The following is a 23,069-nucleotide window of genomic DNA, read 5'->3' on the forward strand; positions in this document are numbered from 1 at the left end:
TCAATACATGTTTTTAAGATGCTTTTTTTTAATGCTATATTCTCCTGTCAATGAACAGTTAGGTTGTTTTTAGGTTTTACTATCACGTAAAATGCTGCTACTTTGAAAACTATGTACTTGTTTCCTAATTATCATGTGCAAGAGTTTCTCTAGGGTATATATCTAAAAACTTAATTGTCAGGTTGTAGGATATATACACACCTTTAAGTTTACTAGATGATGCCCAATTGCTTTTCCAAAGCGGTTGAAGTAATTTACACATTCTCACCAACTCCTGACATTGTCAGACTTTTTAACTTTTGCCAATATGGTGGGTACAAAATGGTATCTCATTGTGGTTTTAATTTACATATCCCAGATTTTGATGAAGTTGTACATCTCTTCATGTACTTATTGGCCTTTCACATTTCCTCTTCTGTGAAATGATCGTTCGTATCTTTTCCCCATTTTTCTATTGGGTTGTTCATCTCTTTATTATTGAAATCGCATTGTAGGAATTTTTAAAAATAAAGTCTGGATACTATTCCTTTGTTGGTTATATTTGTTGAAAGTATCTTCACCTAGTTTGTAGCTTGTTTTTTATTTCTTTTCCATGGTGTCCCTCAATGATCAGAAATTTTAAAAATTGGGGCGCCTGGGTGGCTCAGTTGTTAAGCGTCTGCCTTCTGCTCAGGTCATGATCCCAGGGTCCGGCTCCCTGCTCAGCAGGAAGCCTGCTTCTCCCTCTCCCACTACCCCTGCTTGTGTTCTCTCTCTCGCTGTCTCTCTCTCTCTGTCAAATAAATAAATAAAATAAAATAAAAAAGAAATTTTAAAAATTTAAGTGTCGGGGCGCCTGGGTGGCTCAGTCGTTAAGCGGCTGCCTTCGGCTCAGGTCATGATCCCAGAGTCCTGGGATCGAGTCCCACATCGGGCTCCCTGCTCAGCGGGAAGCCTGCTTCTCCCTCTCCCACTCCCCCTGCTTGTGTTCCTGCTCTCGCTGTCTCTGTCTCTGTCAAATAAATAAATAAAATCTTAAAAAAAATAAATAAATAAATAAAAAATTTAAGTGTCATATTAACCAATCTTTTCTTTTTTACCAGCCGGGAGCCCTTACTCTTAACATTTAAATCTTTAATTCAGGGGCGCCTGGGTGGCTCATTCGTTAAGAGTCTGCCTTCGGCTCAGGTCGCGATCCCAGGGTCCTGGGATCAAGCCCCTCACTGGGCTCCCTGCTCCGCGGGAAGCCAGCTTCTCCCTCTCCCACTCCCTCTGCTTGTGTTCCCTCTCTCGCTGTGTCTTTCTCTGTCAAATAAATAAATAAAATCTTAAACAAACAAACAAACAAAAAATAATAAATCTTTAATTCATTAGAGTTAGTTTTGTGTATAGGGTGAGGTATAGAACCTCTTCATTTCTTTTCATAAGGAAAACCAATTGCCCTACTATTGTTTACTGAATGGTTCATTCTTTTCCTGCTGATATGCAATGCTGGCGCTGACCCAAATTAAGTTTCCTTATGCTGGTTCACTCTCTCTCTATTCCTTCCCTTGCTCTATTTATTTCTGAACCAAAACCAAACAGTCTTAATTACTATGACTTCATGATTAATTGATGTTTTGTAGGGCAGCCCCTTCAATGTTGTTCTTTTACAGGAGCGTCTTAAAACTATTCTTGGCCCGGGGCGCCTGGGTGGCTCAGTCGTTAAGCGTCTGCCTTCGGCTCAGGCCCTGATCTCAGGGTCCTGGGATCGAGCCCCGCATCGGGCTCCCTGCTCTGCGGGAAGCCTTCTTCTCCCTCTCCCACTCCCCCTGCTTGTGTTCCTTCTCTCGCTGTGTCTCTCTGTCAAATAAATAAATAAAATCTTTAAAAAAAAAAACAACAAACTATTCTTGGCCCTTTGTAATTCCGTTAAAATTTTACAAAAAGCTGAATGCCATTCCAATTCTCTCTTGAACCTTCCCCAGTCTCGCTTTCTTTCCACCATCTCACTGATTCTGCTGCTATCAAGGTCTCTAAACTCTTCCCATTGTCAAATCCACCAATCCTCAGTCTTCATCTCACTTGACCTCTTTGTAGCATTAGACATAACTGTTTACTTTCCTTTGTGAAATGCACTCTTCACTCAACTTCTCTAATATTACTCCCCTGTTTTTTTTTTCTCCTCCTTCACTATGCTCTTGCCTTTTGCTGGATCCCCCTCCTCTTCCCTACTGCCAAACACTGGAAATCTGACCACACCACTACCAGCCAACCCAGGGCTCAGCCCTTAAATCTGGTATTTTCTATCTATACTCACTCTATAGGGTTACCTCATCTGGTCCCACAGCTTTAAAACAGCAACTTCTGAATGTATGTCTTTAGTTCAAATCTTTTCCCTGAACCCCAAATTCATGTATATGAATGCCTACTTGATATCTCTAGTTGAATGTCTGCTACGTATTGGATATCCAATAGGCATCTCAATATTCAAAACGGAACTTTTAATTATTTCTCTAAACCTACTCCTCCCTTAATGTTCCCCACCAGTAAATAGCCTTAGTTTTCTCATCTGTAAAAGGGGGATTCATGAACTTTTTTTTTTTTAAAGATTTTATTTATTTATTTGAGAGAGAGAATGAGAGAGAGAGAGTACATGAGAGGGGGGAGGGTCAGAGGGAGAAGCAGACTCCCCGCTAAGCAGAGAGCCCGATGCGGGACTCGATCCTGGGACTCCAGGATCATGACCTGAGCCGAAGGCAGTCGCCCAACCAACTGAGCCACCCAGGCGCCCGGACTCATGAACTTTTTTTTTTTTTTTTTTTAAAGATTTTATTTATTTATTTGACAGAGAAAGACACAACGAGAGAGGGAACACAAACGGGGAGTGGGAGAGGGAGAAGCAGACTCCCTGCCGAGCAGGGAGCCCGATGCGGGACTCGATCCCGGGACTCCAGGATCATGACCTGAGCTGAAGGCAGTCGCTTAACCAACTGAGCCACCCAGGCGCCCCGGATTCATGAACTTTTAATTATTTCTCTAAACCTACTCCTCCCTTAATGTTCCCCACCAGCAAATAGCCTTAGTTTTCTCATCTGTAAAAGGGGGATTAAATAATAGACCTGCTTCATAAGGATATTACAAGGATGAAATAAGACGTATGCTAAGTGCTGAGCACAAGGCCTGGTACAGAGTAAGCCACTCGGTAAATATTTTTCACCCTTATTCAACAAATATTTATCCAGTACCTACTTATTGACTATTGTTTAAAGTATTGGAGATAAAGCAAAACACATTGTTGCTGCTCTCGTGCACCTGACATTTCTAGCACATCAGATGACAGTAAAAGCCCTGGAGAAAACTAAGGTAGGGGAAGCGGAGCTGGAGCACTAAGGGAACGGGTACAATTTTAAAAGGACAGTCAGGAAAGGCCTCACTGAGAGAGTGACATGTGAGCATGGACCTGCAGGAAAGAAGAGCAGGAGCCATGTGGACATCCCGGGGAACGGCATTCCAGAACTGGAACACAGTGAGTGTCAAAGTCCTGAAATAGATGGGGTCTAGCACATCTGAGGGGCGGCAAGGAAGCCGATTCTAAGCTTTCCACGTCCTAGGCAATGGCATACTCCTGTACATCCTTTAGCAGGGTGCTGGGCATCCAGTCAGTATTTACTGCCTTGACTTTGAGTCCTCAGACCATCTGTCTCATACCTTGTGAAAAATTCTGCTCCTGAGCCAAGATTTCATTTCGTTCTTCCAAAATCTGCATCAGGGCAGCTTGGAGTTTAGGAGGTAGAATTTCGTCCTCATCAGATACCTTAAGAGAAGAAATTGAGATTTTTTTCATGAGCTGTGAGAAAGTCTCCAATGTACACTAAGTCCCCAAAATTCCACAGGTGACTTTGTATAGATTTTGGCTAAAGACTCAGTCTGAACCTTCCTTCCCTACATTGAGCAGAATTCAGTATGGTGATGGTACACATATCTTAACTACATTAAGAAAATAAATAATATGTCTTATGACATTTTCTGGCACCTTTCCACCAAGTATCTCTCACCTGCAAGCCTTACACTGCATTACAAGGGTCATCCACAAATAAGCAGTGTTTCAAACGTTATGAGCTAATTGGTTTTGAAAGGAGACGAAGTCTTGGGAAACATTCTTTTCACCATGTGTTCAGTGCTCACAAACTTATATACAGGTTCCATACAGGGCGCTTGCTCCAAGAAGGCTTTGCTAACTCTCCCTTCCACTTTCTTTTTTTTTTTTTTTTAAAGATTTTATTTATTTATTTGAGACAGAGAGAATGAGAGAGAGAGCACATGAGAGGGGGGAGGGTCAGAGGGAGAAGCAGGCTCCCCGCCGAGCAGGGAGCCCGATGCGGGACTCGATCCAGGGACTCCAGGATCATGACCTGAGCTGAAGGCAGTCGCTTAACCAACTGAGCCACCCAGGCGCCCTCCCTTCCACTTTCAATACCCACAATAAATGACCACTTTTTTTTGCCCCTACTGTACCCTGTAGAAATTTCTATGACACTGTTTCTAAAGCTTTATAGATATGTCTGCTCTCCCTTCCCATCGTTAGATTATAAGGTCTGAGGGCTCAAACTGTGTCTTACTCACTTTTAGATTTTAACAGAGTATCTAGAAATAATCAGTGCTGAATGCTTGTTAAATTCAATTAAATTAGAGCCTTATACACCAACCCATCTGGATGTCAAAGAAGGGTTACCTCTTTTGATAATGACATTTAATCTCTTTCCTCCTTCCTTCTTTGGGAGAGACAGCTATAAACCTAACCCAATTTTCAGGTCAATCCTGTATGATTGGGCATGGTGTCAAGTATGTGTAGGAACTAAAAGTCTTGCCTGAGTCATCTTCTCTAAGTACTTTCACATATTTTCTGTCCAATTATCCCCAAACATCATGCAATCAGCTCATTTGTCACTTACCTCCTGTAAGAACTTGTCTGCACAGAGATCAACTATCAGCACCTATGGGATCAAGGAGCCAGGTTGGTTAAACCAGAGACATTCACAGAGATACATTAGGCACTACTAGATCAGGAAGAATATGTTGATTCTCTCAAGCAATGGAAATAGTGTTAAACAAAATTAAGTTCAGGGGCGCCTGGGTAACGGGCGCCTGGGTAACAGGCACCTGGTAACACAAAAATCAGCTGTGTTTCTTTCTTTCTTTTTTTTTTTTTAAAGTTTTATTTATTTATTTGACAGAGAGAGACACAGCGAGAGAGGGAACACAAGCGGGGGAGTGGGAGAGGGAGAAGCAGGCTTCCCGCGGAGCAGGGAGCCCGATGCAGGGCTCGATCCCAGGGCTCTGGGATCAGGATCACGACCTGAGCTGAAGGCAGACGCTTAACAACTGAGCCACCCAGGCGCCCCTCAGCTGTGTTTCTGTACTCTAAGAATGAACTATGTGAAAAAGAAATTAAGAAAACAATCCCATTTTCAACTGCATCGAAGAGAATAAAATACCTAGGAATAAATTTAACCAGGGAAGCAAAAGATCTGTACATTGAAAACAGTAAGCACTGATGAAAGAAACTGAAGAACACAAGTAAGTGGAAAGATATTCTGTGCTCACAGATGAGAAGAAAATTGTTAAAATTTTCATACTACTCAAAGTAATTTACAGATTCAATGTAATCCCTATCAAAACCATCAATAAAATGATAAGAAAACCTACAAAATGGGAGAAAATATTTGCAAATTATATATCTGAGAAGGGGTTAATATTTAAAACATATAAAGAACTCATAGAACTCAAAAGCAAAGAAAAACAAACAAAATGCCAAAAAATCCTATTAAAAATGAGCACAGCAGGGGCTCCTGGCTAGCTCAGTCAGTGCAGCATGTGACTCTTGATCTCAGGATCTTGAGTTTGAGCCCCATGTTGGGAGTAGACTTTACTTAAAAAAAAAAAAAAATGAGCAGAGGAACTGAATAGACGTTTTTCCAAATAAATGCAAATCGGGCAAGAGGCACATGAAAAGATGCTCAACATCACTGGTCATCAGGGAAATACAAATCAAAACCACAGTGAGATATCACCTCAATCTGTCAGAATGGCTATTATCAAAAAGACAAGAAATAACAAGTGTTGGTGAGGATGTGGAAAAAAAGGAACCCTCGTGCACGTGCACTGTTGGTGGGAACGCAAACTGGGGCAGCTGCCACGGAAAACAGTATGGAGGTTCCTCAAAAAATTAAAAATAGAACTACCATGTGGATGTGATCCAGCAATCCCTCTTCTGGGCATATATCCAAAAAAAAAAAAAGAAGAAGAAGAAGAAAGAAATTACTATCTTGAAAAGATATCCCCACCCCCATGTTCACTGCAGCATTATTTACAAAAGCTAAGATATGGACACAACCTCAGTGTCCTTTGGTGGATGAACAGATAAAGAAGATATGAGATTCACATATATATATACATATATATATGTAAAGTATATATATATATATATATATATGAATATTATTCAGCCATAAAAACGAAAAAAATCCTGCCATTTATGACAACATGGATAGACCTGGAGGGCATTATGCTAAGTGAAATAAGTCAGGCAGAGAAAAAGAAATAATGTATGATCTCACTGATATGTGGAATCTAAAAAAACTGATACAAAGAACAGACTGGTGATTGCCAGAGGTGGGGGGGGTGGGCGGTGGGCGAAATGACTGAAGGTGGTGAAAAGGCACAAACTTCCACTTGTAAGATAAATAAGCCCTGGGGGTGTACTGTGCAGCGTGGTGACTCCAGTTAACAATACTGTGTTGTATATCTGCAAGTTGCTAAGAGAACAGATCTTAAAAGTTCTCATCACAAGAACAAAAAATTGTTAATTATGTGAGGTATAGCTTCTTGTGGTAGTCATTTCACAATGTTTACATGTATAAAATCATTATGTTGTACACCTTAACCTTAATACAATGTTATATGTCAATTATAGCTCAATAGAAAGAAGGTGGGGATTAACACAGCAGAGTAATGGGAAAGAACAATCTTTTCAATAAATGGTACTAAGATAGTTGGCTATCCATATTAAAAAAAATAAACTGACCCCTACCTCCTATCGTATACAAAAAAAAAAAAAAAATCAGGTCCCGGGATTCAGAATAAAAAATTAAAGGCATAATAATAAAGCTACCGGGGGCCTGGGTGGCTCAGTTGGTTAAGCGACCGCTTTCAGCTCAGGTCATGATCCCGGAGTCCTGGGATCGAGTCCCGCTTCGGGCTCCCTGCTCTGCGGGAGGCCTGCTTCTCCCTCTCCCACTCCCCCTGCTTCTGTTCCCTCTCTGTCAAATAAATAAATAAAATCTTTAAAAAAAATAATAATAAAGCTACCAAAGTTTCCAGGAGATGATATAGGAGGATATCTCCATGAAGTTAATATAAAGAAAAACATAAACAGTTCACAAAAATAAAATAAAATAAAATAAAATAAAGTAAAATTAAATAAAATAAACCCACACACTAACCATAAAGGAAAAGACTGATAATTATGACTACCTTAAAATGAAGAACTTCTGTGCATTAAAAAACACCATTTTGGAGAATAAAAAGAAATGCCACAAAGAGGCTGACATCCAGAATATAAAAATACCTCTTACAAATCAATGAGGGTAAATAATCCAGGAGAAAGATAATGAATTTTTTTTTATATTTTAAAGATTTTTATTTATTTATTTGAGAGAGAGAGAGCATGAGAGGGGGGAGGGTCAGAGGGAGAAGCAGACTCCCCACTGAGCAGGGAGTCCGATGTGGGACTCGATCCCGGGACTCCAGGATCATGACCTGAGCCGAAGGCAGACGCTTAACCGACTGAGCCACCCAGGTGCCCCAGATAATGAATTTTTAAGAGATGATATTCAAATGGCCAATAAACATAGAAAGATGCTCACCCCCAAGAGTAATCAGGAATGCAAATTAAATCACAACGAGAATACCAAGAGTCAGACGCTTAACCAACTGAGCCACCTAGGCACCCCTGAAACAATTTTTTAAGTTAACCCAGAGGAGTTCTTGTGTTTGACTTAAAACGAACAAAAAGACCTACCCTTCGGAGTAACACAACAATGAGCCCATGGCACACTACTGTAACTAAGATACAACTTTGGATTCACGTGTACTACAGAATTTTTCTCACTTTAATAAATCAATACAAAAATATGATAGCATAATATATTGATAATAATTATGTATTAATATTAATGACAGCTCCATCATTCTTTTTTTTTAAAGATTTTATTTCCTATTTTATTTTATTTTTTTTATTCTTATGTTAATCCCCATACATTACATCATTAGTTTTAGATGTAGTGTTCCATGATTCATTGTGCATAACACCCAGTGCTCCATGCAGAATGTGCCCTCCTCAATACCCACCACCCGGCTAAACCATCCTCCCACCCCCCTCCCCTCTAGAACCCTCAGTTTGTTTTTCAGAGTCCATCGTCTCTCATGGTTCATCTACCCCTCCAATTTCCCCCACTTCATTCTTCCCCTCCTGCTACCTTCTTCTTCTTCTTCTTCTTTTTTTTTTTCTTAACATATATTGCATTATTTGTTTCAGAGGTACAGATCTGAGATTCAACAGTCTTGCACAATTCACAGCTCTTACCAGAGCACATACCCTCCCCAGTGTCTATCACCCAGTCACCCCATCCCTCCCATCCCACCCCCCACTCCAGCAACCCTCAGTTTGTTTCCTGCGATTAAGAATTCCTCATATCAGTGAGATCATATGATACATGTCTTTCTCTGTTTGACTTATTTCGCTCAACATAATACCCTCCAGTTCCATCCACGTCGTTGCAAATGGCAAGATCTCATTCCTTTTGATGGCTGCATAATATTCCATTGTATATATATATACACCACATCTTCTTTATCCATTCATCTGTCGATGGACATCTTGGCTCTTTCCACAGTTTGGCTATTGTGGACATTGCTGCTATAAACATTGGGGTGCACGTACCCTTTCAGATCCCGACTTTTGTATCTTTGGGGTAAATACCCAGTAGTGCAATTGCTGGATTGTATGGTAGCTCTATTTTCAACTTTTTGAGGAACCTCCACACTGTTTTCCAGAGTGGTTGCACCAGCTTGCATTCCCACCAACAGTGTAGGAGGGTTCCCCTTTCTCCGCATCCCCGCCAACATCTGTCGTTTCCTGACTTGTTAATTTTAGCCATTCTGACTGGTGTGAGGTGGTATCTCATTGAGGTTTTGATTTGGATTTCCCTGATGCCGAGCGATATTGAGCACTTTTTCATGTGTCTGTTGGCCATTTGGATGTCTTCTTTGGAAAAATGTCTGTTCATGTCTTCTGCCCATTTCTTGATTGGATTCTTTGTTCTTTGGGTGTTGAGTTTGATGAGTTCTTTATAGATTTTGGATACTAGCCCTTTATCTGATATGTCATTTGCAAATATCCTACCTAAAGGGTCTATCCAACAAGAAGATCTAACAATTGTAAATATCTATGCCCCTAACATGGGAGCAGACAATTATATAAGGCAATTAATAACAAAAGCAAAGAAACACATTGACACCAATACAATAATAGTGGGGGACTTTAACACCCCCCTCACTGAAATGGACAGATCGTCTAAGCAAAAGATCAACAAGGAAATAAAGACTTTAAATGACACACTGGACCAAATGGACTTCACAGACATATTCAGAACATTCCATCCCAAAGCAACGGAATACACATTCTTCTCTAGTCCCCATGGAATATTCTCCAGAATCGATCACATCCTAGGTCATAAATCAGGTCTCAACCGGTACCAAAAGATTGGGATCATTCCCTGCCTATTTTCAGACCACAATGCTTTGAAACTAGAACTCAATCACAAGAGGAAAGTCGGAAAGAACTCAAATACATGGAGGCTAAAGAGCATCCTACTGAAGAAAGAATGGGTAAACCAGGAAATTAAAGAAGAATTAAAAAAATACATGGAAACCAATGAAAATGAAAACACAACTATTCAAAATCTCTGGGATGCAGCAAAGGCAGTCCTAAGAGGAAAGTATATAGCAATACAAGCCTTTCTCAAGAAACAAGAAAGGTCTCAAGTACACAACCTAACCCTACACCTAAAGGAGCTGGAGAAAGAACAGCAAATAAAGCCTAAACCCAGCAGGAGAAGAGAAATCATAAAGATCAGAGCAGAAATCAATGAAATAGAAACTAAAAGAACAGTAGAACAGATCAATGAAACTAGGAGCTGGTTCTTTGAAAGAATTAACAAGATTGATAAACCCCTGGCCAGACTATCAAAAAGAAAAGAGAAATGACCCAAATCAACAAAATCATGAATGAAAGAGGAGAGATCACAACCAACACCAAAGAAATACAAACAATTATAAGAACATATTATGAGCAACTCTATGCCAGCAAATTAGATAACCTGGAAGAAATGGATGCATTCCTAGAGATTTTATTTCTTTGAGAGAGATCACAGAAGGAGAGGGAGAGGGAGAATTAGACTCCTCGCTGAGCGGGGAGCCCCATACAGGACTTGATCCCAGGACCCTGAGATCATGACCTGAGCTAAAGGCAGACAAGCTTAACTGACTAAGCCACCCGGGCGCCCCCAGCTCCATCATTCTTTAAGGTGATTTGTTTTCCTTTGTCAGTGCCCTGTCCTTTCCATAGGTACTATTTCTCCCATCTTACCTCTTCAATGGGTAGGTCCTGGAGCTGTGGTAAGGAGCAAGACAGGATTCCAATAAGGAATGGGGTGGGTGAGCACACGATGTCAATCATAGACGCTGGGAGGACTGGAATGTAGGTATGCTGCCAGGTGAATGGATACAATGTGGCGACCACAGCATGGCCACATTTGGACAGGGTGCTAGTAGAGAAGAAAGCCAATGGTGTCACATACTGAGCGACACATGCGACACATGCAGAATGGTCCAGATATTATGTTACAGAATTACAAACTGACGCTGCTTAGTGATCAGTGATCACATATCAACGATGCTGTGATCACTCATTAATTTTTAACAGTTTGTTTAAATTTTTAACTTAATTTACTGAAAAATTTTAGTCTTAACCAGCTTTTTCCCATAATTTATGGTTGCTAAAAATTAGTGTGTACTCAGAAAAGCAGTACCAACTTTTAAAAAAAACTCTTGAGTATAGTTGATGCACGTTATATTATTTTCAGGTGTGAACATCATGATTCAAAGTCTCTGTACATTATGCTATGCTCACAAGGGCAGCTACCTTCTGTCACCACACAACGCTATTACACTATCATTGACTATATTCCCTATGCTGTACCTTTTATTCCCATGACTTATTCATTCCAGCAATCTGAATTGTTTTCAGCAACATGAATTTTGAACAACAGTTTAAGTAAAACACATTTAGAAAGATAAACCAATTGCAATCTCAAAGTCACTGCTCTAGCCTAATGCAAACAGCTTTTGGATTATTTACCATTTGGAATTGTCCATGTCACTATGGCCTTAGGTAACTGAGATCTACAGTTTTTGAATATGCCCAAATTTTAAAATAGTGAGAACAAGTAAAATACCAGTAGGAAGTGACATATTCTACACATTTCTCACCTTAGGCTTTTGGCAACAAAGATTACCCTCCGTTCCAACAGGAGGGAGGCACAGACCTGGATGAGATGGCACACACTCAGGCACTTAAAGAGACATTCAAAGTCAACATGTTCCAATCGGGAATCCAGTGGTCGGCAGAGTTCAATGGACTGAAAAATTAAAGAATTTGAATCAGGGGAGTTCAGACTGGAAAACATCCCTAACGACATCATCAGTGGATCCCGTCATTCTTTTACAGGTTAAATTCAGGATAGAGGTTTTGCTACAGAGCTTGTGAAGCTGCCTCCACTAATCCCAAGACCTAATATCTTATTATGAATATGATTTTTTTAAAGATTTTATTTTCTTTTTTTTTTAAAGATTTTATTTATTTGTTTATTTGACAGCAAGAGCAGGAACACAAGCAGGGGGAGTGGGAGAGGGAGAAGCAGGCTTCCCGCTGAGCAGGGAGCCCGAGGCGGGGCTCGATCCCAGGACCCTGAGATCATGACCTGAGCCGAAGGCAGACGCTTACCGACGGAGCCACCCAGGTGCCCCAAGATTTTATTTTCTTAAGTAATCTCTACACCCACCGTGGGCCTTGAACTCATCACCTCAAGATCAAGAGTGGCATGCTCTACTTACGGAGTCAGCCAGGTGTCCCCTAATACCTTGTTTCCACGCTGTAAATTTCTGATAAAATTTTTTATCCCAGGGTGCCTGGGTGGCTCACTTGGTTAAGCGTCTGCCTTTGGCTCAGATCATGATCTCAGGGTCCGGGGATCGAGCCCCATGTCAGGCTTCCTGCTCAGCGGGGAGTCTGCTTCTCCCTCTCCCTCTGTCTGTTGCTCCCCGTTTGTGCTCTCTCAAAAAAATAAATAAAATCTTCAAAAAAAATATTTTATCCCACCTGACAATAGCATGTATAATCTTCATTTATCACACTGAAATTATTAGGGAGGGGCTCAATCAATGAGAGACCAAAAACCTCTGGCTCCTGGGTCTAGGCTCAACTATCTCACAGATCAACTGGACATTTCTCCAGTGTTTTGTGGTACCAAAATATATTCTGCACAGTTTACGGAAAAGGGAAAATTATGCCGTGAGGCTTCTGGAAACTTTGCCTATTAGTGTAAGGCATGCTTTTTGGTGTCTATCAGACCTTTTCAAAATGAGCTAACTTACCCCATCGCCAGCCCCAGGGAGGTAGCTCTTAACTGTGATGGTGCGTCCAGGAGCTGGGAAAGGAGCTTCCATGACACTTCGCATGAATGGGTAAACCAGGGCTGGAGACATCTCTCTTCTCTTTTCTACTTCGTCCAGAATCTGCACATGCAACGGATGTTATTTTTTTAGGGACTCAAAAACATAAGGAACTGCCAAACATGATGCGCAAACTTGAAAATCACACCAAAAGATTTTAGGACAGATAAGCTTCTGCAACAAACAAACGTTCATTAAAGGCATCATATCTCTTGGGGGTATCTTGACATCCCCAAGAAAAGTTACTCAAATAAATCAACTCATTTTTAGAAGAGGAGCCCCTTTCATCTGACTCAGGTAAGGGCAGAGAAGGTGACACTGACAATTATATCTTGTTGTGTGGGGTCTGGGAAAGGCAGGAGACAAGACGAGCTTCCGGCCATGTTCTCCTTGAAGCTGGGAGGTTTGGCAAACCAAAACGAGGATGGCATGACAACAGCGTCTGGATTAGAGACGTGAATGTAAACCCTCAAACCTACGGCTCTAATCTCCTGCTGAGAACCCATCCTAAAGTAGTATGTTAGAGTCTACGTCACTAAACATTGCCTAGTGACATCATCAGAGATGAAAACTTACTCAGATCCCAGAAAGCACAGCACCTTCCCCAGGGCTCATGCTGCACTCACCTTGGAAAAGAGGTTGAAGCAGCCGAGGCGACTGACCATGCAGTAGACCTCAGGGAGTCGCTTCCCTCTGCCTTCCGGCTAAAAGAAAAAACATCAAAGCCAACCATGATGCAGCACAAGTCTGTTCATTGGAACTATTAATACTCTCTTAGTGGCCTTCAGTACAGACTAGAAACCAAGGTTCTCATCCTCACTGAACACCAAAAGATGGGAAAACGCTAAAATATGATAGCACAATTTATTCCAGCTTTAGTGGAGGCATTTAAGCAAGAAGAAAGTAACTCAGAGCTCCCGCGATTGGCACACGGTAGTCCATCCCTCAAACAGACCCAGACTGATATTTAGCCACTCTGTCATTTTGTTTCTTCATCTATTACAAACAAATAAAAAAGAGGCAAACAGACAAATAAATAAAGTCCGTACCCCTCTTATTCTGAACACTGTGGCTAACTCTAAGCTTGCTGTTACTATTTAAAAGCTAACATAGCTTTTTAAAAAAGATTTTATTTATTTATTTGAGATAGAGAAAGAGAGAGCAGGAGCATGAGTAGGGGTGGCTGGTCAGAGGGAGAGGGAGGAGCAGGCTCCCCGCTGAGCAGGGAGCCCAACGAGGGGCTGGATCCCAGGACCCTAGAATCATGACCTGAGCCAAAGGTAGACGCTTAACAACTGAGCCACCCAGGTGCCCCAACATAGCTTTTTTTTTTTTTTTAAAGATTTTATTTATTTATTCATGAGAGACAGAGAGAGAGAGAGAGAAGCAGAGGGAGAAGCAGGCTCCCAAGGAGCAGGGAGCCCAATGCGGGCCTCGATCCCAGGACCCTGGGATCATGACCTGAGCCGAAGGCAGACGCTTAACCGTCTGAGCCACCCAGGCGCCCAACATAGCTTCTTTAATACACGGATCATTAAGCAACCCTCAAACTCATCCAGAAATAGGCTTTCTGAAGTTCCTAGTCTGACTTGACCAACCCGACCTGTAGCACAAGTCCGGTACTTACCAAGAGCTTCTTACAGTAACCAAACCACCGGCTCCCATCTTCACCAGTTAAGACAAAGGAGAATGTTTCACTGAAAAAAAGAGTCAATGGTTTGAGATCTAAACAGCCGCTTATGACATTCTTCATGGAACAGACAACTGAAAATTACTGTCCGACAGTCATTTTGCGATGTGAGAGGGGGCATTAATACTACATTGATTGCGAGTCACCTTCCTCCCGAGGGAGAATGTCCAGGCCTGAGAACGTCTTGCCTGGCACGCGGGTGAGAGTGTACGTACAGGAGACATGCTGATGCCGCCACGTGCTTTTACATTCTTAGTCACCCAGTCTAGCTGTTAGTCAAGCCTACCTTCCTTTTAGTGAATATCCAACTTAGTCTAACATTTAGGTAAGCTTGGATAAGCTCCTTTTCCCTTCCAAGTTCTTCCATTTAGTTCTGAGGGGTCCTACGGCACAGGGAGAGGCCAAGGATTACATCTTTGACGTAAAAAAGCTAATAGGAAAATTACCCACTCCTTGCTGGAAACACGGGCAAAAGCTCTGCATAGGTAATTTTCAAAAAGAAGACCGGAGGAAGAAATTCATTAATAATCAAAGGAATCTAAATCTGAAAAGTGAATACATATGTCTCCATATGGGCAAAAATAAAGATGGAAAGTACGCTAAAATACTGAGTTACTATCTCTGAGTACCAGAATGCCAGTGACTTATAATTTCTGCTTTCTATTTACTCCTCTGTATTTTCCGAATGTTCCAGAAAACCCCACATAACTGGCTGGGGAGGAAAGCCAGCTGTGGAGCAGCCAGGCTGGTGTGAAACGAGGCGCCTGTGCCGTGAGCAGCGCATGCGACAGCAGGAGAGCGTCAGGACTGACGGCTCAGAGAGGACAGAGGCCATCAGGCCCAACCGGTTAGGGGGCACTGCAGCTCAGATGGGAGGCGACGTGATGTGGAAGGCAGAGCAGCCGCTCAGGCCACAGGGGAGGCCGTGTGCCAGCAGGGCACCTGCATGTGACGTGCTTCCCAGAGTCACGCTGTTCAGTCTAAATAGCCCGGTCAATATTTTTAATCACAGTTCTGAACAAAGCGGGTATCTACTGACAAGCAGGATTCAGAGATGAGGACTGTTTATTGACTGAACACGGTTCCCTGGAGATCCCAGGAAGAAATTTTTTTTTTTTTTTTAATTTTATTTGCGAGAGAGAGAATGAGAGAGAGCACGAGAGGGAGGCGGGTCAGAGGGAGAAGCAGGCTCCCTGCCGAGCAGGGAGCCCGATGCGGGACCCGATCCCGGGACTCCAGGATCATGACCTGAGCCGAAGGCAGTCAGTCGCTCAACCAACTGAGCCACCCAGGCGCCCCCCCAGGAAGAAATTTTTGCTCTTCCCTTCTCAGTACACTCACACCTCCCAATCTGGAGCCTCCCTTTGTACAAGATCTGCAGGGGAACGTACCACCTGGGCTTCCGTCCACTTGAAGGACAAACAAGGTGCAGACACTGCTCTGTTCTACCTCCCTCTAAGGAGAGTCCCAAAGCTCAAGTCTTCTTTCCTTGTTCTGTCCGCTTGGTGGCATTTCTGACTGTATGTGAAATGGAACGTTTCCCCCGCCCACAGAACTGGTAAACTACAGATTCTCCAACTTGTTTTCCCTTTGACACTGAAACTATTCCGTGTTTTTCTTTTTTGTACTCACACAGGAAATGTTCTAATTCCGTTTCTTCCTTTCCTCCCACAGCATCCTTGACCTGCCACAGTGTCCACGTAACTTTAACTGCTGGCTCTACCCTTTTCATAAACATTCTGATTCTACTTCTGCAGTTCCAACAAATAGAAATCAGACAAAGGAACCTATTTACCTCTTGAGTTCTGAGGTTGGCACCCAGTCCTTTGAGTCGGGAAAACAAAATTTGGGGATAACTTTGAGCCTCTCTTCAGTGTCTTTGGACTGCTTAAAGCCATGATCACCCTGAAAAAGATAATGTGTTAGGTGACAAATATTCTATGTAAGTGGAGACCAGAAATACAAACAGCCTAGTCTCGGGAAAAGAGGTCTCTGATAAGCCTAGGTAGTCATCTCACCATGGTTTTTTGTTGTTTAACTCGACAGGAAGGCCAAGACCAATAATCACTGAAGATGCACAGAGAACAGAGTTACTAAGAATAAAGAATCTGATTTTTACATAGAAATGGTTACTTGTGGGGATCTTATAATCTGATGCAAGAGGTGACTGAAAATAGTTTCTAGTCTAGAGATAGAATCTTAATTCAGGATTCACATACTAGGGCAAACACGATATTTCTATGAATCACAGGACATCAAATAAAAATCGATTCTATAATATGCTGATAGCAAAAACCCAGATAGCTCCAGATACCCTCTGATCAATATTAATCAAAGATGTTCTGAAAGGGCAGGTGAATGTTATTTAGAAAAGATACTATTTTTAAAATCTACCCCATATAGAATCATTTCCCTTAGCATATAATCTTTTCTAACTAATTACTGGTTTGCAACTTCCTATAAAATTTTAGCATGGAAGACCCTTCTGTGCAAGTCCGATATTGTACGTCAAAGAACAATCTAAAATTAGTTATACCAAGAGACCTTTAAAAATTAGTACTAAAACAAGCAGATAATAAGTCTAATAATCATATTACTTTCATGTAACTAATATAATGTATCCTTTAATTTCTAAAAAGAACATGAAGCCATTCTGTGTCACTTGAATATTAAGCTCTTCAGAAATGGAAAAGCATTCATTTCTTTAAAAAATGTATTTATTTATTTATTCGACAGAGAGAGAGAGAGAGAGAGCCACAAGCAGGGGGAGGGGGAGGCAGAGGGAGAAGCAGACTCCATGCGGAGCAGGGAGCCCGATGTGGGGCTCGATCCCAAGACCCCGGGATCATGACCTGAGCCGAAGGCAGACGTGTGACCAATGGAGCCACCCAGGCACCCCTGGAAAAGCATTCTAACAAAATTTTAGTTGTCTCATATTCTGTTATTTTTATATATATATATTTAAGATTTTATTTATTTATTTGACAGAGAGAGACATAGCGAGAGAGGGAACACAGGGAGAGTGGGAGAGGGAGAAGCAGGCGTCCTGCCGAGCAGGGAGCCCGATGCAGGGCTCGATCCCAGGACCCTGGGATCATGACCTGAGCCGAAGGCAGACGCTTAACGACGGAGCCACCCAGGTGCCCCTATTTTTATATTGTTAAATGCCAGACAATCATCTTCATCTAAGATTCTCCACAACACAATGAAGAGAGACTTGATCAGCTCTTTCCCGCCTTAACTTATAGGAGCCTAATGCACAAAGATGCTGAGTAACTTGGCTTAGAAACATTCCTGAATCCCTGCCAGAGTCGACTGGGTCCTTAGCTGGTTCTGAGTCTCTTAATTCAGGCTTTGTTGAAAACAGGTTCAACCTCAAGCTTTCTCTCTGCAAATGTAAGACCAATTGAAAATAGGGAAAAAACTGAGCTCCTCTTTACGGGAAATCTGATTCCTCAAGACTATCTGGATTACATTATTATGACTTGTATGGCTCAGTGTTGTGATACTGTGCTCTCAGGCTACATTGAAGAATTTTATAAGAAGTTAAACACTGACTTATTTACAGTAGGAATGTTGTTGAGCCCTTTTTTTAAAATGAAAGGCCACACAGGAAATCTCTCTTAGATTCCATTCCAATACAGTCGTGCTTCACTAGCTCTTTTTGGTGACACATGTATCTCAGGGTCTAAACCCCAAGTCCTAAAGCAGCTGAGCAGATAACATAAATGACAGAAGTGGTCCAAGCAGTAAGATGGAGCGTGAGTGAATGTCCCTATGCAAAAGGGCCACTCCTTACCAAGGCCAGCTACGTCATCCGCAGAGCAGAGTGCAAGACAAACTGTGGAGCCCTTGTTCAAAAAGCAGGAAAAATTAAATACAAAATAAAATACAAAAATTTTTCTTTTCTTCTAGGGTCTCTCAACTTCTAGTGGGATTTCTTTTTTTTTTTTTTAAGATTTTATTTATTTGAGAGAGAGAATGAGAGACAGAGAGCATGAGAGGGGGGAGGGTCGGGAGGGTCAGAGGGAGAAGCAGACTCCCTGCCAAGCAGGGAGCCTGATGGGGGACTCGATCCAGGGACTCCAGGATCATGACCTGAGCCGAAGGCAGTCGCTTAACCAACTGAGCCACCCAGGCGCCCTCTAGTGGGATTTCTATTTGCTATTTAATATTATGCTCCCTGAGGCATAAGGTAGGAAAAAAAAAACCAAAGAATATTGTTACTAATGGATACCATTTATCAAGTGCTTACTATGTGCCAGGAACTGCATTAAGCACTTTACATACGTTATCTCATTAAACCCTCACTAATAACAGATAACATTCGATAGTGCTGACTATATGCTAGACACTATTCTAAGTGCCTTATACGGCTCATTTAATCCTCACTACAACTCCGTGGCACAGACACTATGATGATTATCTTCATTTTACAAATGAAGAAACCACGGCACAGAGCAGTTAGGAATGGCTCAGGGTCACAGAGCTAATCAGTGGCAGGTGCATTGTTGGCCTAGAGTCCATGCTCTAAACGGCTACCCTATTCTGCCATATTTATCGTGCTCCTCATTAAGAATGAGAAAACTGAGGCTTTGCAACTTGCTAAAGGGCGCTTAGTAAACAGCAGAGCAAATAATAAAAAACCAGCTTGGATAATGAGCTTTTTTTTTTTTTGCCCTTGTTTGTAGCTCAGGCCTGACAGGAGATGTCATTAGACTCACCTACCAGATCCCACAAGAGGTACAGTAGTGGTAAAAGCTGCTTCAGATCACAATAAAAAGAAGAGAGGAAATCAAATACACACAGAGACGCAAGAATATTCCCGAATGCCTCTTGGTCTCCTCACACCTACCTTGCTAGGGAACTGCTGTATGACTTGGGGAATGTAGCTTATTTCTGATGGTTTCTTCTGTAGAGACACCACCACAAAAAGTTCAAAGAGCTGCTGCTCCTGTAATTCAATGAGATCCCTCTCCAAGGTCTGGTAGTGAGGATTCCTCTTGGAAGACTGTTGCAGTTGTGCTAATCGCTTGTGGCGATCTGCAATGAAACCAGGGAGCGCTGTTTCTCCGTGGCGGCCCCGTCTTCCCTCTGGCGACCTCTGTCAGTCACTGCTGACTGCATGCTGCCTAACCGGTGCCGGCCACACGGACAGGCCTGGGAGGGCTCTGACATCCTCGGGGGACAAGGGCAGATTCTCACAAGCGCCCAGGGGCCCTGTGGTGGCACTGACAGTCCATGTCCCAACCCATACTCTATGTATGTCCCAACACATATTCCTATGCTGTCCCATCTTTCATGACGTAACACCGGGTTACGTGGAAAATGTCAGGTGAAAGCACCGGCCTGACAGCAGACGCCATTGTTGGGACCATGAAATCACACACACATCTGTGTGTGTGTGTGTGTGTGTGTTTGTGGGGGAGGGAGATTTGATAAAAGAACTGAGTCCAATAGAGTCTAAGTACATAAGGGATGAGCCTGATATAATTAAAACAAAAACTCTCCTCACATTAAAGAAACTGTCCTTTTTTCCCTTCTCTCCTTGGCATATATTGCTAATAATGGACATACGCTTATATCAAGATATGGTGCTAAATGAAGAGGGAAAAAATGAAGCAACAGAAGACATCTATTAACGGACTATTTCACAAAAGAATGAAATTACGGAAGCATACTAAATACTTAAACAATATGAGCAATTCCACTCAAAACTGGATAGCATTTAGCCTTTATTCCCTTTTTTTTTTTTAAGATTTTATTTATTTATTTGACAGAGAGAGACACAGCGGGAGAGGGCACAAGCAGGGGGAATGGGAGAGTGAGAAGCAGGCTTCCCGCTGAGCAGGGAGCCCGATGCGGGGCTCGATCCCAGGACCCTGGGATCACGACCCGAGCCTAAGGCAGACACTTAACAACTGAGCCACCCAGGAGTCCCCTAGCCTTTATTCTCACATATCTCTAAATTGTGAACAATTTGGGGTAGTCTCCTTTAGGGGAAATGCAGTAGTTGCAGAAGAAATAGTCTAAGTGTCCCAGAGATTTGATTATGCGTCATTCTGAGCCGTGATTAAAAGACACATCCTCTAATTGTTTGCTTTTCTTTTGAGATAGGATGCATTCTGCCCCCAAAGAAATTACACTACAGATCAAATATTAAGAACACTTAAAAATTCATCTCAGAACGGCTCCCTGGAATTATCCAGTACATGTAGTGCTCTAGGCAAAACTTTACTGACTCCGAAGGTCTCAGTTCAAGTCAAGAAAATTTTAGGTCCTGTTTCTCAGTAGTAATAACTTTAAATTCGTCATCTTTACGCATCCAAGCTGAACCTGATGATGACTTAAGTTTCAGCTTCAGTCAGGCTACTGAATCAAACACCTGAAGCAATTCAGGCCAATGGAGAGAGCACATGACTATTAATCATAAGATCAGAGTATCAGACTTGGAACTGCCTGGTACTCAGCTTTGATAATTCATGTCTCTGACTTTTCCCATGCCTCAATATGTCGGTCAGTTAAACAGGAACTTATAATTTGCTGTGAAAATCCATTAGATGAAGGCTACAGAGCGCCACAAAGTGCTTGAACAAATACAGCCAAAAATGCATGGCAGATTCTATATTCTAACAGAAAGTAAATGGCACAATAATTTGAAATATAAATAAATGCCTCTGAATAAGAAACAGATTGATGTTTCCTGTCTCAATGTCAGAGATATCGAAGTTAAATAAGTACACGTGAGTGACTATGGAAAATCAGATATTTAATGGTATTTGTCTCAGAGGATGATTCACATACTCTCTTTTGGCTCTGGGAAGCTACTGCATATATGTCTGAACATGCAGCCCCACCGCTCCCCTAGAACATTCCATCTTAAGAACCAGACTGTCTCATTCCAACATGGGAACTTTTTAACTCTGTCAAACATCTGATGGCGTACTGTGTAGTTCCCCAAATCTCAACAGGTCCTTACCATGAAGAAATCGCCTACAAAATAAAGTTTAACGTGGGAAAAACATGCTCAATCACAAAGGAAGGTGCCACTCCACCCATAACCATAAGCATCACGAGAAAGGGAGCAGCCCCATTGACTCACTCACTCTTTGGCAGATACTCAGCATCACTTTCGTTCCCACTGGTTTCACCTGGAAAGAGAGAGAGAGTTCCTAGTTGTATTGTCCAACAGGAGCAAGTCCATGGGGGTGAGGACAGTGTAAAGCCTGCATGGACCTGGAGACTTGGAGTCAGGAGTATTAAGGATGCTGAGCCTTCCTCCAGACTACTTAGTTACAACAGGGTCGGGCAGTCACGAAAGAGAACAGACAGCTCAGAGAAGCAACTAATCCAACCTGGCTTCTTCCCACACCCCGTCTCCCTCCCTCCTCAGTTCCCAGCTCATCCTTAATTCTATGAAGTCTGGTTCAGAGTAGATTCTATTTCTACATTCCTTGCCTTGTCTTTATATTCCCAAATAAGATGCCAAAGGTAGACACCAACTGGGCTGAGTAAAAATCTCAACACAGAACCAACTTAAGAATTTAGAGTCATAGGAAAATGTGGGGCTCAGAGGGATAACCACATACATTTATGAAGAAACATACCTCTTTTATGAGGCTTCTAAGCTACTTCTAGGCCAAACTCAGTGTTTCTTTACTCTGAATTCTTACAGTACTCAGACAGCTTTCAACTGCTCTTATTTTCCCCAATCAGATTTTAAGTACCACCTAGTCACCCCATCCCTCCCACCCCACCCCCCACTCCAGCAACCCTCAGTTTGTTTCCTGGTATTGAGGAGGGCACATTCTGTATGGAGCTCTGGGTGTTATGCACAAACAATGAATCATGGAACACTTCATCTAAAACTATTGATGTAATGTATGGGGATTAACATAAGAATAAAAAAAAAAAGAAAAGAAACCAGATTTTAAGTACCTTGGTGCTTTGGTGATAAGGAGCTATGCATTTATAAGGGAGTGTTTTGTACCACAATGCTAAGCACATGGCTAATTTACTTACACACACACACAAAGCTTTCTGAACGAGAGAATGAAAAATTTCTAGATTAAGTCTGAAAAGTCAAAGCAAAATTTAAAAATGTACAGAAAGGGAAAATCTTTCTGTAATTTTCCTCCCTTTCCCCTTTCTTTCTTTCCAGACACTTCCATAGTTTCCTAAGAGGTGCCTGGTGCTAAGGACACAAACAGGACTTTCTGCATCAAGAAAAACAAGGCTAGAGTCATAAATGAAAAATGCACATGAGTTTAACTATAGAAAAATGTGAAATTTCTCCCTAATAAAAAATTACTGAATTTGAAAAGCAAACAATGAACTGGGAAGATATTTGTAATACACATTGCCGACACAAGGATAAATTTCTTCATATTCAAACAGCTGTTACAAATGAACAAGAAAAATTACAGCACAACAGAAAAATGAATAAAGGGTAGGAATAAGCAATCCATAGAAAAAGATTTATAACTGTTGATAAATATGGTAATTGTCCAAATTTATAATTAAAGAAATGTAAATTAAAATAATAAATAAGTTCCAATATTCAACC

At 41.8% G+C, this 23,069-nt stretch overlaps 1 protein-coding gene across 1 annotated transcript in view; it reads right to left on the bottom strand.

Moving 5' to 3' along the window:
- The window catches only part of DENND2C (DENN domain containing 2C), an 82,671-nt gene that overhangs the window by 6,023 nt on the left and 53,579 nt on the right, over positions 1–23,069 (bottom strand). Inside the window, exons 7-16 of the mRNA XM_021689976.2 lie at positions 21,610–21,654; positions 19,359–19,546; positions 16,299–16,408; positions 14,441–14,510; positions 13,440–13,517; positions 12,736–12,876; positions 11,572–11,720; positions 10,670–10,847; positions 4,914–4,955; positions 3,670–3,775 (exon numbers count right to left, since the gene is read on the bottom strand). Coding sequence (XP_021545651.1) covers positions 3,670–3,775; positions 4,914–4,955; positions 10,670–10,847; positions 11,572–11,720; positions 12,736–12,876; positions 13,440–13,517; positions 14,441–14,510; positions 16,299–16,408; positions 19,359–19,546; positions 21,610–21,654 — 1,107 coding nt within the window. The remainder of the gene's footprint in view (positions 1–3,669; positions 3,776–4,913; positions 4,956–10,669; positions 10,848–11,571; positions 11,721–12,735; positions 12,877–13,439; positions 13,518–14,440; positions 14,511–16,298; positions 16,409–19,358; positions 19,547–21,609; positions 21,655–23,069) is intronic.

Source organism: Neomonachus schauinslandi, chromosome 4 (genome assembly GCF_002201575.2).
Source record: "Neomonachus schauinslandi chromosome 4, ASM220157v2, whole genome shotgun sequence".
Classification (NCBI taxonomy): domain Eukaryota; kingdom Metazoa; phylum Chordata; class Mammalia; order Carnivora; family Phocidae; genus Neomonachus; species Neomonachus schauinslandi.